Source organism: Cetorhinus maximus, chromosome 19, assembly GCF_964194155.1.
Source record: "Cetorhinus maximus chromosome 19, sCetMax3.hap1.1, whole genome shotgun sequence".
Taxonomy (NCBI): domain Eukaryota; kingdom Metazoa; phylum Chordata; class Chondrichthyes; order Lamniformes; family Cetorhinidae; genus Cetorhinus; species Cetorhinus maximus.
In genome coordinates this window covers 48,371,638-48,386,847 of record NC_135897.1, presented here as the reverse complement: position 1 = coordinate 48,386,847, position 15,210 = coordinate 48,371,638, and the positions used below count along the sequence as shown (strand labels likewise).

General features: G+C 45.6%; 1 protein-coding gene across 1 annotated transcript in view; it reads left to right on the top strand.

Annotated features, from left to right (window-relative positions):
* Window positions 1-206: 206 nt before the first annotated feature.
* kcnab1a (potassium voltage-gated channel subfamily A regulatory beta subunit 1a) overlaps window positions 207-15,210 on the top strand; it is a 407,972-nt gene continuing 392,968 nt past the window's right edge. The window contains exons 1-2 of the mRNA XM_078563807.1: window positions 207-294; window positions 9,978-10,082. Coding sequence (XP_078419933.1) covers window positions 10,006-10,082 — 77 coding nt within the window. The 5' untranslated portion in view covers window positions 207-294; window positions 9,978-10,005. The remainder of the gene's footprint in view (window positions 295-9,977; window positions 10,083-15,210) is intronic.

The window sequence follows — 15,210 nt, the reverse complement described above, 5'->3', positions numbered from 1 at the left end:
GCCAGTGGTTCAATGGAACTGGAATTTTCTGTTCTCTCTCAGGAATACAGCATTCATCCTCCCATTCTTGTCACTCTGCCAGTACCCTTGCTGTTGCTTGTCAGCCAGCCAGCCTGAAATGCTGCTGCCCATGCTGAGATAGTGCAGTCACGGCTGGGCTATTTAGGATCAAAGCTGCTCAAGGTCGTCCTCCAAGGTCATCTGCAGTCTCCTCCACTGAAAGTCAACAGTCTTCCACCGGCTATGCTGCAGTCACTTGGGCAGCACTGCGTAGGAGCACAAGTGCAGACAAAGGTACACGATAGACAGGCAGTAAGAGAATACACAAGGGTAATTGATTAGTTGATTTTGGATGCAAAATGGCATGATTTCATTTATAAATTTGGTTTGAAATTGTTATTATTGGTGCTTTTTATTTTTGCATTGTGGCCAAGACGATACTGTGATGGTCAGTGAGAGAGGAAAGGTAAGATGTGGGAATGTTAGTGAATGGGGAAATGGGGTTGAGGTTACTGGTGTTGCAGTCGCATAAGTTCTTCATGGACAGCTGGGTAGAAAGGGGCTGTCCAGGTCCTCACTTTCATTTCCTCGTTCTCTTCCCCCTCTCTTATCATGCTCCTGTTCCTGAGCTGCTCGCTATATAGCTGGTAGTAAGGGCTATTCCTTCATGATGGCCAGGTTGTGCAGCATGCAGCAGTCCACCACGAACATTGACACATGCTCTGCTGAATACTGCAGGGCTCCTTTAAAGCTGTCCATCATTGAGTGAAAATTTAATGTCCTCCCCTCTAGCGAGTTTGGTGGCGGGGAGGGCATATAATCAGGGAAGAGGGTGGCAGGCTGGAGCCCATCACCTTCTTGCCTCCCCCCGATTAAATCCATGGAGGGAAGGCCTGTGGACAGCCTTCCCATCCCGTTGCCAGTTGAGGTCCTTAAGTGGGCAATTAATGCTGCTGGTATTAACCCGTGCGATGTGGCTTGCAGACTTCCAGGAGAGATCTCTCGTCCAAAGGCACTCAGTGCCTGATCAAGGGATACACCATTGTGAGAACCAATCCCTGTCCTTCCTGATGATCCTCCTACCCACCCCACACCCCACAACACCCACCCTGCGATCCCCTTCCTGCCATCACTCACCTATAGCGTGGGTCCATTCACATCCCAAGCCTTGGATGGGTGCCATACCAGCAGCAGCTACCACCTCCCCAGTTGCATTGCCATTCAATAGAATTATCAGCCTCTGACTGGCAGGCAGTTCTTGCCGAGCAGGACTTCCGCCGGTGACCTCCCTCCCTTGGGGTTCCTGATCCCAGGGGAGAGCCACTTCTATCCTGTTAAGTGCCTGAGTGGCATTTAATTCGAAGGGCCTTCCTTAAAATAGGTGATGTGGAGCTCTCATCTGCTCTCTCTCTCTCTCCAACTAGCAGGTGAAACCCCGTCACCTCCATTAAATACCGCCCATTGTTTCATCATTACAATGATCTGCTCTATCAAGTATTGAGTTGCAGCATGGCTTTCATTTGGTGCATGCCGGGCAAGTGATAGCTCTTGATGTCAAGAAGGGTAAACATTCTCTCAGCATCGATCCTGTCAAGCCCCGTCAGAACGTTATATGCTTCAATAAGATCACCTCTCATTCTTCTGAGTATATACCCAACCTGCTCAACATTTCCTCAAAAATCATCCCTTATCCCTGCAATTAGGCTAGTGAACCTTCTCTGAACTGTTTCCAATGCAATATATAGTAAGTAAGTAAGGTGACAAAACTGTACACAGTACTCTAGGTGCAATTTCACCAATGCCCTGCACAGTTGTAGCAAGACTTCTTTATTTATATACTTCATCCCCTTTACAATTAAGACTGACATTCTATTTGCCTTCCTAATTACTTGCAATATCTCCATGCTAACTTTTTCTTTGGCAAGAGAAAATTAAATGTAGTTAGCTCTCAAGGAATAAATAGCCTTAATGTCCTCCCTCACACAACAGTGGATGGAAAACTGTGAGACATGGCAAGAATCTCCAGCTCAAGCCTGGAAGACACCAGATACATAAAAGTTCACCATCACAGCCTCCTTCACAGTCACTGGTATTATAATCAGATGAGGAGGGGCTGAATGGCTACTCACCTCTCCTCGTTTGCCGGCAACAGATTTATTTTGTTTGAAAAGGATATACTTGCCAATTTGGTGAGTACTTAACTGTTTACACGCTGTGATCATAAAAGAACAATTGGACAGGTTTTGTTGCATTTAACAAAGAAAAAGGTTTTTATATTTAAACCGATCTAAGTAAAATAATAAAATATACAATGAGTTTTGCACACACACACATTCGAAGTTCACGGCACACACACGTGCACACACACGTACACACAAGAATAGATTGTAGAGTGGGTAAGGACAGGTTGGTTAGATTAAAGTCCATAAAAAATAAAAGGAATATGCAGTCTGTAGCTTGGTAACTCAACTGGCTTTAGGCTTAATTTGCTGGTCTTGCGATTTTTCTTCGATGGTCTCATCGCTTGCGATTTCAAGATGTAGATGACTGATTTGGATGTTTTTCTGGAGATGGTAGTGCTGGGTTAAGTTCTTTAAAGAAGTCTTTGTCTGCAGCAGGGGTGTCTCTGGATAGTCAGCAAACAGAATTCAAAGCTTGCAAGGTAAACTAGAGAGAGAGGGAGGCAGGAGGGACCCATTCTGGTCTTCTCTCTCAGCATCTCAGCTGCTTATCCTCAGTTCTGCAGAGACAAAGGTGCTTAAACGTACAAGGGGTTGTCTTGTAACATGACCTTCTCTCGGCAACTGCCCAGGGGATCCAAATAAGGTCATTGTCAGTGTATTTGAAAGGTAATTTGATTAGATCATGCGTAGGAAGCTCTCCTAACCAGGGTCCCATTGTCCAAGTGATAAGGCTTAATGGTTCGTCTCCAACAGTTGAATACCTCAAGTGATTGCCTTAATGCCTTGCTAAAGGGACAGGAAATGTGGGCCTACGAACTGCAGATTGGAAAGAGAGGTGAGTTTGTTCAGATTGATCTCTTGATTTAATTGTTTCATTAAGATTTAGGGAGATTGAAAATACGTTGCTCAAACATTAGAAATTCTGCCTGTTGGTTGTTTATTCCTACAAAAAATTAAAAAAAAACAATTTTTGAAAATGTGCATTGATTTTTGACTGTGAGTTAAGCTAATTCTTCTGTTAGGTGCCAAAACAATGAAAGGTTATTCAGCAGAAAATAGATCTGTATCTGATAGCAATGTGATAGCAATTTTTAACATAGCGTATGTTCAAAAATCAGTATTGAGGATAAAAATTGCTTTATTTATATTTCTTCAAGTTAACAGGTGGGTGTATTTTGTCATGTGCTTATTTATTAAACCAATATGATTAACTTCTAATAGGTTATAACAATGAAAACTATAATTTTTACAATCATTGCTAGATTATGTGTCATTTAATTGATTACAAATGCTTTTCCATTTTTATTCATTGGCGCTTCATCACAAGCTAATACTGCATATGATTAATTGAAAACCAATCTTAGAACCTGAAGTTGACTGATTGTTAAACAAGTGCAGCTGTTCTGTTTACTATAGATTTTTCAGTGATAGAACTTTGCAGATATGGCACAGGATTAAACTGTTCTGAAAGTCTTAGACCATTCTTATAAAAACAGCAATTGCAGGTACGTGCCTCAAACCTTGGTCAACAGTGTCTGGCACCTCTTGCGCGGCTGGAAGCTCACTCTGCACAAAAACCTCGCCAATGCTGATGAATAGGCGTGTTGCACCAGCTCCGTCAGCCTAGAACAAGTGAGTAAGAAGGATCGCACACACAAAGCGAGAGATCAGAGATCAATAGTGCTACTGGTTTTGCGCAGGATTAAAAAAAAATATCAGTTGATTTGAGACAGGGATGGGCCTACCATACGCAGTTGCTTTCGTTCAGTGGTGTGCGTTTCGATGACAGACAAGAAAGAGAGAGAGGTGTCCTGGATGCTGCACTGGTGCTGACTTCAAAGCCTTCCATGCCCCTTGCCCTCTCTCCCACCTCATGCCTAATCCCACACATCCCACTTTTTGTCGCCCAACCATGACCTAGGCCTGTGGCCCTTCTTTTGGCCTGTCTCATCCAGACAGGCAAGGACATGATGGGTCGAATGGCCTCCTTCCATGCCATAAATTTTCTATGACTATGATCACATTTGAATTACAAGGTATGTATATAATATATCCAGTGTGTAATATAGCAAGTCCTTATAATGAAATGGCTTTGAAAGTAATCCCATTATTTGAGTCTTAATTACAAATATGCCATGGTTCTTCACTGTACTGTGTCCTTGGCTTGAATGTTTACCTTGAGTATTGATGACTAAAACCAAACCTCACACTCAAGGAACAGAGTGACCACATTGCACAGTTTCAGTCTGATATTGTTGAACTGATTGCTGCTCCTATTAAGTTTGGTCTACTAACACCCCGGATCTCTTTCAATTCACCCTTAGTTCATGTAATGACATTCCTAGAATACATAACCTGCCCATTTTCCTCTCTGTGCAGCAGCTTAAATTTGTTTACGTTTCATTTAATCTCTCAGTCCACACATTCCTTGACTTTATGTCTCCCTTTGAAGTGGTAAATTTGGCTGTCTCACTAGAATCCTTCCAAGTTTAATCTGAAAATTTGATCAATTTATATTGAATGCCTGAATCCAAGTCATAGTGTAGGATTGAGGGGCAGAATGGCATTCTCCTGCTCCTAATTCGTATGATCATCAATCTCTGGGCACTTCACTGAGAACATTTCACCACACCATTGTTAATTCCCTACTCCATATATTTTATTTCTTTCACTTAGGCCAATTCCTTGTCTCTATCTAGAATCTACCTTGAATATGAACATATGAATTAGGAGCAGAAGTAGGCCACTCGGCCCCTCAAGCCTGCTCCACCATTCAATGAGACCATGGCTGATCTGATTGTAACCTCCCGACTACTCCTGCTAAACTTCCACCCCCTTGTTTATCAAGAATCTATCTACCACTGCCTTAAAAATATTCAAAGACTCTGCTTCCACTGCCTTTTGAGGAAGGGAGTTCCAAAGACTCACTATCCTCTGAGAGGAAACAATTCTCATCTCTGTCTTATATGTGTGAGCCCTTATTTTTAAACTGTGACCCCTAGTTCTAGATTCTTCCACAAGAGGAAACATCCTCTCCACATCCACCATGTCAATACTCCTCAGGATCTTAAAGGTTTCAATCAAGTTGCCTCTTACTCTTCTAAACTCCAGCAGATACAAGGTTAGGGCGGAACCATCCCAGCTTTGCACTAAGTGCGGTAGCGGGCGGGAAAAATGTTTTACCACTCACCAGCCACAATGGCGACTTCTCATACTGTATCGTCCCAAACTCGCTGCATTAATTATGCAATTCCGGGAAACATGCCATTTCGATGGTGGGTGCGTTCTCATTCGCCCCTACGCCATCACCTCGCTGCTTCATCATGCCGGGCGTCACATTTAAAGTGTAGCTGCATGCACACCTCTCAGTGCTTCCAGCCCATGACTGCCGCATAAAAGACAGGATGACCCTGAAAGGCAAAAAGACTGCAGCCTCCCGGTTTAGTGACATATGCCTTGAGCACCTTTTGGATGCTGTGGAAGCCCACCATGATGTCCTCTGCCTTCGCTCTGGCTGCAGGAGGGCCAGCGGCATCACCAATCCAGCATGGGAGATGGTGGCAACTGTGGTCAGCACCAATGCCCTTCAAAAGACAACAGCCACCCAGTGCCACAAAAGGATGAATGGTCTCATCCATTCCGCCAGGGTAACTCACTCTTCTCCTCACTCTCAACTCACACACTCAACAAGCCCATCACACATCCACAGGGATCTCACACCTCAAGGGACAACACCACTAACTCTCACACATACCCTCACAACTCCATCAGGCTCATATCGTCTCGAGCTCGCGTCTTCATCCCGTCCATGTCTCTGCTCGCCACACAAACATTCCATGCAGTGCCATGTGTCCTGCTCACACTCTCTCCATCTGTTTTCATGCAGGAGAAGCCTGCTAATATCAGCAGGAAGAGGTCCCAGACCGGGAGTGCAGTGGCCCATATTAGGCCCCTCACTCACTTTGAAGAGTGTGCCATCGCACTGACTGGTGAGGACATGGACTGTGCCTGCAGTGACGGTGAGGTCAACGGCGAACACCCTCGTGAGGATCCTGCACCACATCATCCCTCTCTCAACACAACTGTGACTGCTCTTTCTCTCGAGTCTGCTGCCATGCACTAATTATCTCTACTTGGTTCACAGGGAGCTCTGCCAAATGACTGACACCCTCAGCCAGCCAGTCCCTCATCTCCATCCACATCCTCACCTCCAGCCAAGAGAACACCTCCCCCATTGAAGAGCTGGAAATAAGCAGCCTGGAAGACCTGTCACAGTGCTTACCCACACCCTGCACCAGCGCAGAGACAGACACCTCGGTGGGATCTGGATCTAGAACGGGCTTGGGTTCACAATCCGGTGGTCACCGCACGGACACATGTCTGCAGCAGGGGAAGGCAGGTACAGCCGAGCTCCCTGGCACTTGGAGCACTGCTGGGGAAGAGGCATCTGTGAAGTCTGAGTCAGATGATGAATCTCTGAATTTGGCCTTCCAACTCATGCTGTGGAGTCAGCAGAAGGTGTGGGAACATCACCCAGAGGTGTTGGAAGCCTTCAATAGAGTGGCTTGCAAGTTGGAGGAGTGTGTCCGCCTGTTCTCTGAAGAAGTGATGCCCACATGTGCACGTATGGAGGTCTCCATGGGAAGGATGGCAGACGCCATGGAGACTCTGGTCCAGCAAAACGTGAAGATGTGTGCAGACCTGCACTCCACTGTGTGAGCCATGGGTGAGTTCCTGCAGTGGCAACGCGAGAGGGAAACGTGGTCCTTCCCCCTCCTGACTACCTCAGACACCCTTTCTTCTTTTCCAACCTTAGTCCTTCCCCCCCCGATTCATTCCTCCAGCCTTTCTCCTTCCCGACTCCTTCCTCCACCATTACTCCCTCCCCTCTCCGCACTCCTTCCACCGTCCGAGCTCCTTCCCTTACACCTTCCACCTCCCCTTGCACCTACCTCCCCAGTTGCCATCTTCTCCCCGTTACCCCTCCTCCCACCCCGTACTCCCTCCACCCCCTCCCAGCCCCACCGATACCTTTGTTCCCCCCTCCTAATGTCATCCCCCAACACCTTCATTCCCCACCTCCCAACCTCATCCCCTGACACCTTCATTCCCTCCCCCTCCGAACCTCATCCCCCCCGTCACCTCTTCCTCTCCTAGTTGATCCTAGACCTTCCTGTCCCAAACACAGCTGGACCTCCCTCTCCACTCCCTCGACCATCATCTGTTGTGAGCAGACCCTCAGTGGTGATTTTTGAACTTCCATGGACTGCTTTGCAGCAGAGCCATGTCCATGAGAATCCACTCAGCATGCCATGGACATTCCTCCAGTGTGCCATTGCTGCTGGGCTCCTGCATCTACTGCTCCTCAGATGTCCGTGATGTGAGCAAGGCCCTGGCAGTAAGTTCCGGGGGATTATTTCAGCGGGCTGGCCTTATAATGATATGCAGATGTATCACAGTGAGGTTCCCGATGTCCAATGGTGGGGAATGCAGCCCACCATCGACAGGTTGAACGGTTGATCGCAAGCTGGTTTCACAACCTGGTGAAACTGATTTCAGGCCTTCTCGCCATTTTGTTTGCTCACACCACCAAACATGCCCAACACCAACGTGGCGTGGAAAATTCTGCCCCTAGCCTGTGCAATCTTTTCTCATAAGACAATCTGCCCATTCCTGGTATTAGTCTAGTAAACCTTCTCTGAACTGCTTCTAATGCATTTAAATCCTTCCTTAAATAAGGAGAGCAATACTGCACACAGTACTCCAGATGTGGTTTCACCAGTGTCTGTAAAACTGAAACATAACCTCTCTATTTTTATATGCAATTCCTCTTGCAATAAACATAACATTCCATTAGCTTTCCTAGTTACTTGCTGTACCTGCATACTGGCCTTTTGTGATGCATAAACTAGGACACCCAGATCCCTCAGGCTCTGCAATCTCTCACCATTTAGATAAAATGCTTCTTTTTTATTCTTCCTACCAAATTGGACAATTTCACATTTGCCCACATTATGCTCCATTTGCCAGATCTTTGCCAACTCACTTAACCTATCTATGTCACTTTGTAGCCGCCTTATGTCCTCTTCACAAGTTGCTTTCCTACCTATCTTTGTGTCATCAGCAAATTTAGAAACCATTCCTTCGGTCCCTTCATCCAAGTCATTTATATAAATTGTTATAAGTTGAGGCCCCAGCACTGATCCTTATGGCACACCACTTGTAACATCCTGCCAACCAGAAAAAGACCCATTTATGCCTACTCTCTGTTTCCTGTTAGCTAGCCAATCGTCTATCCATGCCAATATGTTACCCCCTACACTATGAGCTTTTATTTTCCACAATAACCTTTGATATGGCACCTTATCAAATATTTTGGCCAGATGCAGCAGCCTTTTGTGAAGAACTTTGTTAAGGCATTTTTGGAAGTTGACACATGCTAAAGCAAAATGGAAATACCCCTCTAGAGCAGCAGTAGGTTGTGTCCTGGGGCTGGTGGAATGGGGTGGTAAAGGAAGTAGCCTTGAATTATATTTTTGCAGCTTTAGAAGTAACTTTACAGTACTATTGACAAACACCATCCCTGAGGTTGGAGTACTTTGTAACATGAATTAAATAAAATTCTCTACCCAGGGACATGATGTCACACACATCAGACAGCACACATAGAAACACTGGCATACAGATGCATGGACTAAATAACACACAGAATGTATGGACACACAACAGTGTTTTTAGTTAATTTAATTACTCATTGGCATGCCCATGGGATCAGAATGTTGAACTCTACCTGTTTAATCATGTTTCTTTTGTCTTGAAAAACACTGTCATTAAAAGAGTGGTTTAACTATTCTGGCAGAAAAAAGTGTATCAGTCAGCTACTTACCTCGCAGTATAGAAATGCAGAATGAAGTGAACTGGAGAAGACAACCGCAGTCTCATTGCATAGCTTCAGCCAACCTCTCACAAAATAGTTTTTCCAAACCTAGTTAGATGTATGTTGATGCAGAATGCACACATTTACTTAAGATGTGCAATATATTACCAAGGTATGACAAAATTCATTACTATACAATAAAAAAGTACTTTAAGAAGTTGCAATTTATACAAATTAGTACTTCCTGATTAGCATTCAAAATAGAAGTGGTTCCATTAGCGTTCACATACATTTTGTGTACGTACTTTCTTTAAGTCTGTACAGATAAAATAGGAGGTTCCATAGTATTCCATGAATTATTGGAAATAGTATATTCTCACAGCAACAACAATGTAAGGAGTCTACAGAAGCCTGATAAAATAATTTTCCAAAGAATGATCAGTTGTCAAAGGGGGTGCCACACAACTACGGTTAGGTGCTTCCTTGGATGGATGCAGGGAAGAGAAACAGTTGAAGAAAAAGGCATGGCCTACTGCCTTACTATTTTTCCCTCAGCAATTATACAATGCTAGAGATTACCACAGGCACAGTTCACCTTTCTATTCCTTCAGAACAAGAACAGTGACTGGCACAGAGAAGGTAAACATTTTTCAAAGAAGACATTATACATCATTTTAGGAACTAAATTCTAAAACATTTATTCTGAGATTTAAGTTTTTTTTTAATTCATTCACGGGATGTGGGCTTCACTGGCTGGGCCAGCATTTACTGCCCATCCCTAGTTACCCTTGAGGACATGTATCACAATGAAACAATTTGGTTCTAAGAAATTATCACAACATTTTGTAGACTATTACTCTGGCTTAAATAGCTACTTGCCAGTCCTGTTAATTTTTCTTTTGGTTTTCCCTCTTTAGAATATGTTGCATTTCTTTATTGGGAGAAATGTATTCTGATTCATTGGCTGGCTCACCTGGGAAGGTTTCACAGAAGAAACGGAATACTGTTGCTATGCTGTACAGGTATGGGCCATTTTTGTCAATATTGGAACATTCATGAGTTATTTATATCACTAGAGCTTATGCTGATGTTACTCTTCAAAGCCATTGAACTTCATCATTGTGTGTGTGATTTGAGTTTTGTTGTTAAACAGGTCAGTACTGCTGAAAGGTTAAAAATAAGTTGGAACATATGACACCCTTGTCTACTACATGAACGTTTAATTGACATCGTGGGCAGAATTTTCTGCCTGTTGGGCAGGTGGGCCTGACCCAATCTCCAGCGGGCGGGGAGCCGATCCCTGCCAGCGAAGCGGGCCCCGCCGCCATTTTACGTAGGCAGGCCAATTAAGGCCCACCCAGCATGACGCCCAGCGGGAAGCGCTATGCACTCCCTGTGCGGGCGGAGGGGATTCCCTAATAGCGAAAGTGTGCTCTTTCGCGCATGCGCACGAAAGAGCGCACATCTCCCTGAGGCTAAGTGCAGCCTCAGGGAGATCACCTGGAGTTTGAAAAATATTACAAGAGTTGGGACATATTCATAATTTACAGAATAACTTTATTAACATTTTTAAATCCCTGCATGAAACCTCATCCCGCTGCTGGATGAGGTTTCATGTTTTCTCTATTTTATGCCGGAGCTCCTGGCCTGCCCGCCAACCTTAAGATTGGACGGGCAGGTCCTTTAATTGGTTAAATGATCCTGTCAATGGCCTCAATTGGCCATTGACAGGTCGGTGGGCCCGCAGCTGATTTTGCTGCGCCCCCGCCTTCCTGAAAATTTAAATGGGGCGGGATGACGTCGGGGGTTCCGCCCAATGTCATCCTGCGTCATTTTACATGTCCCGTGGGCCCCGCCCCCCTGCTCGCCAATGGCAAAATTCTGGCCCATAAGTATTTTCCATCATAAATGCTCATCATACAGTACTTTGGAGGAGATCATACGGCATTATTCCTCTCTACATTATTGCAAGTATAATCAGTAGAAATTCTGTTCTGAGGATTTTCATCCTGCACTTTCCCAAAATGAGAAGAGCCCTACGTTATTAAAAATGATTCACAACATCAAAATTACAAGGTTACTGAATGTTTCCATTGATGCAGACAAGTTCCAACATTTATTAATTTCTCTTTTGATACAAGCAATAAGGCTTCTGGACTTTTCCAGTTCTGCAAATAACGTTTTGTGTTTTTAGCCACAACTGTTGTCAAAAAAGTTAACATATTTGATAAAACTGCAACTATCATTATATAGTAATCATAAAGTCTGTACCAAAAACAAAACGTGCTGAAAAAACTCAGCAGGTCTGACAGCGTCTGTGGAGAGAAAGACAGAGTTAACTTTTGAGTCCGAATGACTCTACTTCAGAACTAAAGGGAAGTAAAAATATGGTGAAATATATACTATTTAAGGGGGGTGGCACAGGTGAAGCTGGATAAAAGGCCAGTGATGGGTGGAGGCAAAGGAGAGATTGCAAAAGATGTCATAAACAAAAGATCGAAGGCGCGTTGATGGTGGTGGCACGGGTTAAAGGAGGTGCTAATGGTGACATTAAGAGTAGAAAGCAGAACTCATTTCTTCCCATCTTGACTCCCTTCTCTCTCCCCTTGTCCAGTCTCTTCCCACCTACATCCATGATTCCTCTGATGCCCTACATCATATCAAAAATTTCCAGTTCCCTGGTCGCAACTGCCTCCTCTTCACCATGGACATCCAATCCCTCTACACCTCCATCCCCCACCAGGATGGTCTGAGGGCCCTTAGCTTCTTCCTTGAACAGAGGCCCAAACAAACCCCATCCACCACCACTCCTCTGTCTGGCTGAACTTGTTCTCTCACTGAACAATTTCTCCTTAAACTCGTCTCACTTCCTCCAAATAAAAAGTGTGGCTATGGGTACCCGCATGGGCCCCAGTTATGCCTGTCTCTTTATGGGATATGTGGAACATTCCTTGTTCCAGTTCTACTCAGGCCCCCTCCCACAACTTTTTCTCCGGTACATCGATGACTGTTTCAGTGCTGCTTCATGCTCTCGTCTGGACCTGGAAAAATGTATTAATTTTGCTTCCAATTTCCACCCCTCCACCACTTTCACATGGTCCATCTCTGACGCTTCCCTTCCCTTCCTTGACCTCTCTGTCTCAATTTCTCATGATAGACTGTCCACCAATATTCATTACAAGCCCACCAACTCCCACACCTACCTCGATTACAACTCCTCACACCCTGCTTCGTGTAAAGACTCCATCCCATTCTCTCAGTTCCTTTGCCTCCATCGTATCTGTTCTGATGATGCTGCTTTCCAAAACATGTCTGACGTCTTCCTTAACCGAGGTTTCCCAACCACGGTTGGTGACAGGTCACTCAACCGTGTCCAACCCAACTCCCACGCCTCTGCCCTCATACTTTCCTCTCCCTCTCAGAACCATGATAGGGTCCCCCTTGTCCTCACTTTTCACCCCACCAGCCTCCGCATTCAAAGGATCATCCTCCGCCATTTCCAGCATGATGCCACCACCAAACACATCTTCCCTTCACCACCTCCCCCCCCCCCCAAATCGGAATTCCGTAGGGACCGTTCCCTCTGGGACACCCTGGTCCACTCCTCCATCACCTCAACCCCCTCCCATGGCACCTTCCCATACAATTGCAACACCTGCCCCTTTACTTCCCCCCTCCTCACTGTCCAAGGGCCCAAACACTCCTTTCAACTGAAGCAGTCACTTGCACTTCCCTCAATTTGGTCTACTGCATTCGCTGCTCCCAATGCAGTCTCCCCTATATTGGAGAGACCAAATTCAGACTGGGTGACTGATTTGCAGAACATCTTCGGCCTGTTTGCAACATGACCCAGACTTTCCTGTCGCTTGCCACTTCAGCACACCATCCTGCTCTCATGCCCATATGTCCGTCCTTGGCCTGCTGCAATGTTCCAGTGAAGCTCAACACAAACTGGAGGAACAGTACCTCATCTTCCGATTAGGCACTTTACAGCCTTCCGGACTTAACATTGAGTTCCACAACTTCAGACCAACTCTCCTCCATCCTCACCCGTTTTTCAAATATTTATTTTTTAACTTGTATATATTTTCCACCTATTTTTATTATTTTTAAAAAAAATTTATTTCCATTTTTATTCATTGCTTTACCCCCACCTTTTAGCCTATGTCGATCTTTTTTCCTACCACCGTCCCCTCCCGCAACCCCCACTAGGGCCATCTGTCACTTGCTTATTATGCTTTCTACTCTTTATGTCACCATTAGCACCTCCTTTAGCCAGTATCACCACCATTAACACCCCTTCGATCTTTTGTTTATGACATCTTTTGCAATCTCTCCTTTGCCTCCACCTATCACTGGCCTTCTATCCAACTTCACCTGTCCCACCCCCCTTACGCAGTATATATTTTACCATATCTTTACTTCTCTTTAGTTCCGAAGAAGAGCCATATGGACTCGAAACGTTAACTCTGTCTTTCTCTCCGTAGATGCTGTCAAGCCGCTGAATATTTCCAGCACTTTTTGTTTTTGTTTCAGATTTCCAGCATCTGCAGTATTTTGCCTTTATAATAAAGTCTGTATATTCTACCTATTGTTGTGGCAGGGATGAGAAGTGTGTACACCCTCACTCTGAATGAGTTGGATATTACTATAAGAACTTACATCCATGCTTTTGGACAACAATGATCAGCTTTCTCTTGCTCTTTTGTTGATCAGCCACGCGCCAGCAAACTGTGCACGAACACGACACACAGCGCATCCACTAGCGCATGCGCGGTTCCTCCCGCCGTTGACGTCATTGGTGTGTACGCTTGTTGAACTGCAATGCGCATGCGCGTGACTAGCTCGTTGGCTCCGCCTCTTGCTGTAGGTCAGCGGGGGAATCGAGTTGTCCTCCACCCGCCTGCCGTTCAGCGGGGGAGCCGAGCGGTCCTCCACCCGCCTGCCGGTCAGCGGTGGAGCCGACAATCTGCCGCTGGTCTGCTCCTTCCGGCACCGAATCCTACCGCGCGGTTCTCCAATCTATCGCGCTCCAATTTTATGGCCTTGGGTCTCAGCACATCCCTCTTTAACCCAGCTCCTTCTCTCTCTGTGAGGGGCTGTGCAGTATTTTTATTTATTCATTCACGGGATGTGGGCCATTCATTCGCTGGCTGGGCCAGCATTTATTGCCCTTCCCAGTTGTCCTTGAGAAGGTGGTGCGAGCTTCCTTCTTGAACCGCTGCAGTCCATGTGGTGTAGGTACACCCACAGTGCTGTTAGGAAGGGAGTTCCACAGTTTTGACCCAGCGACTGTGAAGGAAAGGTGATATATTTCCAAGTCAGGATGGTGAGTGACTTGGAGGGGAACTTCCAGGTGGAGGTGTCCCCATCTGTCTGCTGCCCTTGCCCTTCTAGATGGTAGTGGTCATGGGTTTGGAAAGTGCTGCCAAAGGAGCTTTCGTGAATTCATTTCAATGCATCTTGTAGATGGTACACACTGCTGCTACTGTGCATCAGTGGTGAGGGATTGAACGTTAGTGAATGTAGTGCCAATGCCAATCAATCGGGCTACTTTGTCCTGGATGGTGTCAAGCTTCTTGAGTGTTGTGGGAGCTGCACTCATCCAGGCAAATGGGAAGTATTCCATCACACTCTTGACTTGTGCCTTGTAGATGGTGGAAGGGCTTTGGGGAGTCAGGAGGTGTATTACTCATCACAGGATTCCTAGCCTCTGACCTGCTCTTGTAGCCACGATATTTATATGGCTAGTCCAGTTCAGTTTCTGATCACTGGTAACCCCCAGGATGTTGATAGTGGGGGATTCAGTGATGGTCATGCCATTAAACGTCAAGGGACGATGGTTAGATTCGCTCTTGTTGGAGATGGCCTTTGCCTGACACTTGTGTGGCGCGAATGTTACTTGCCACTTGTCAGTCCAAGCCTGGATATTGTCCAGGTCTTGCTGGATTTGGAAATGGACTGCTTCAGTATTTGAGGAGTCGCGAATGGTGCTGAACGTTGTGCAGTAATCAGCGAAAATCCCCACTCGTATGATGGATGAAAGGTCATTGATGAAGCAGCTGAAGACGGTTGGGTCGAGGACACTATCCTGAGGAACTCCTGCAGTGATGTCCTGGAGCTGAGATGACTGACCTCCAACAACCACAA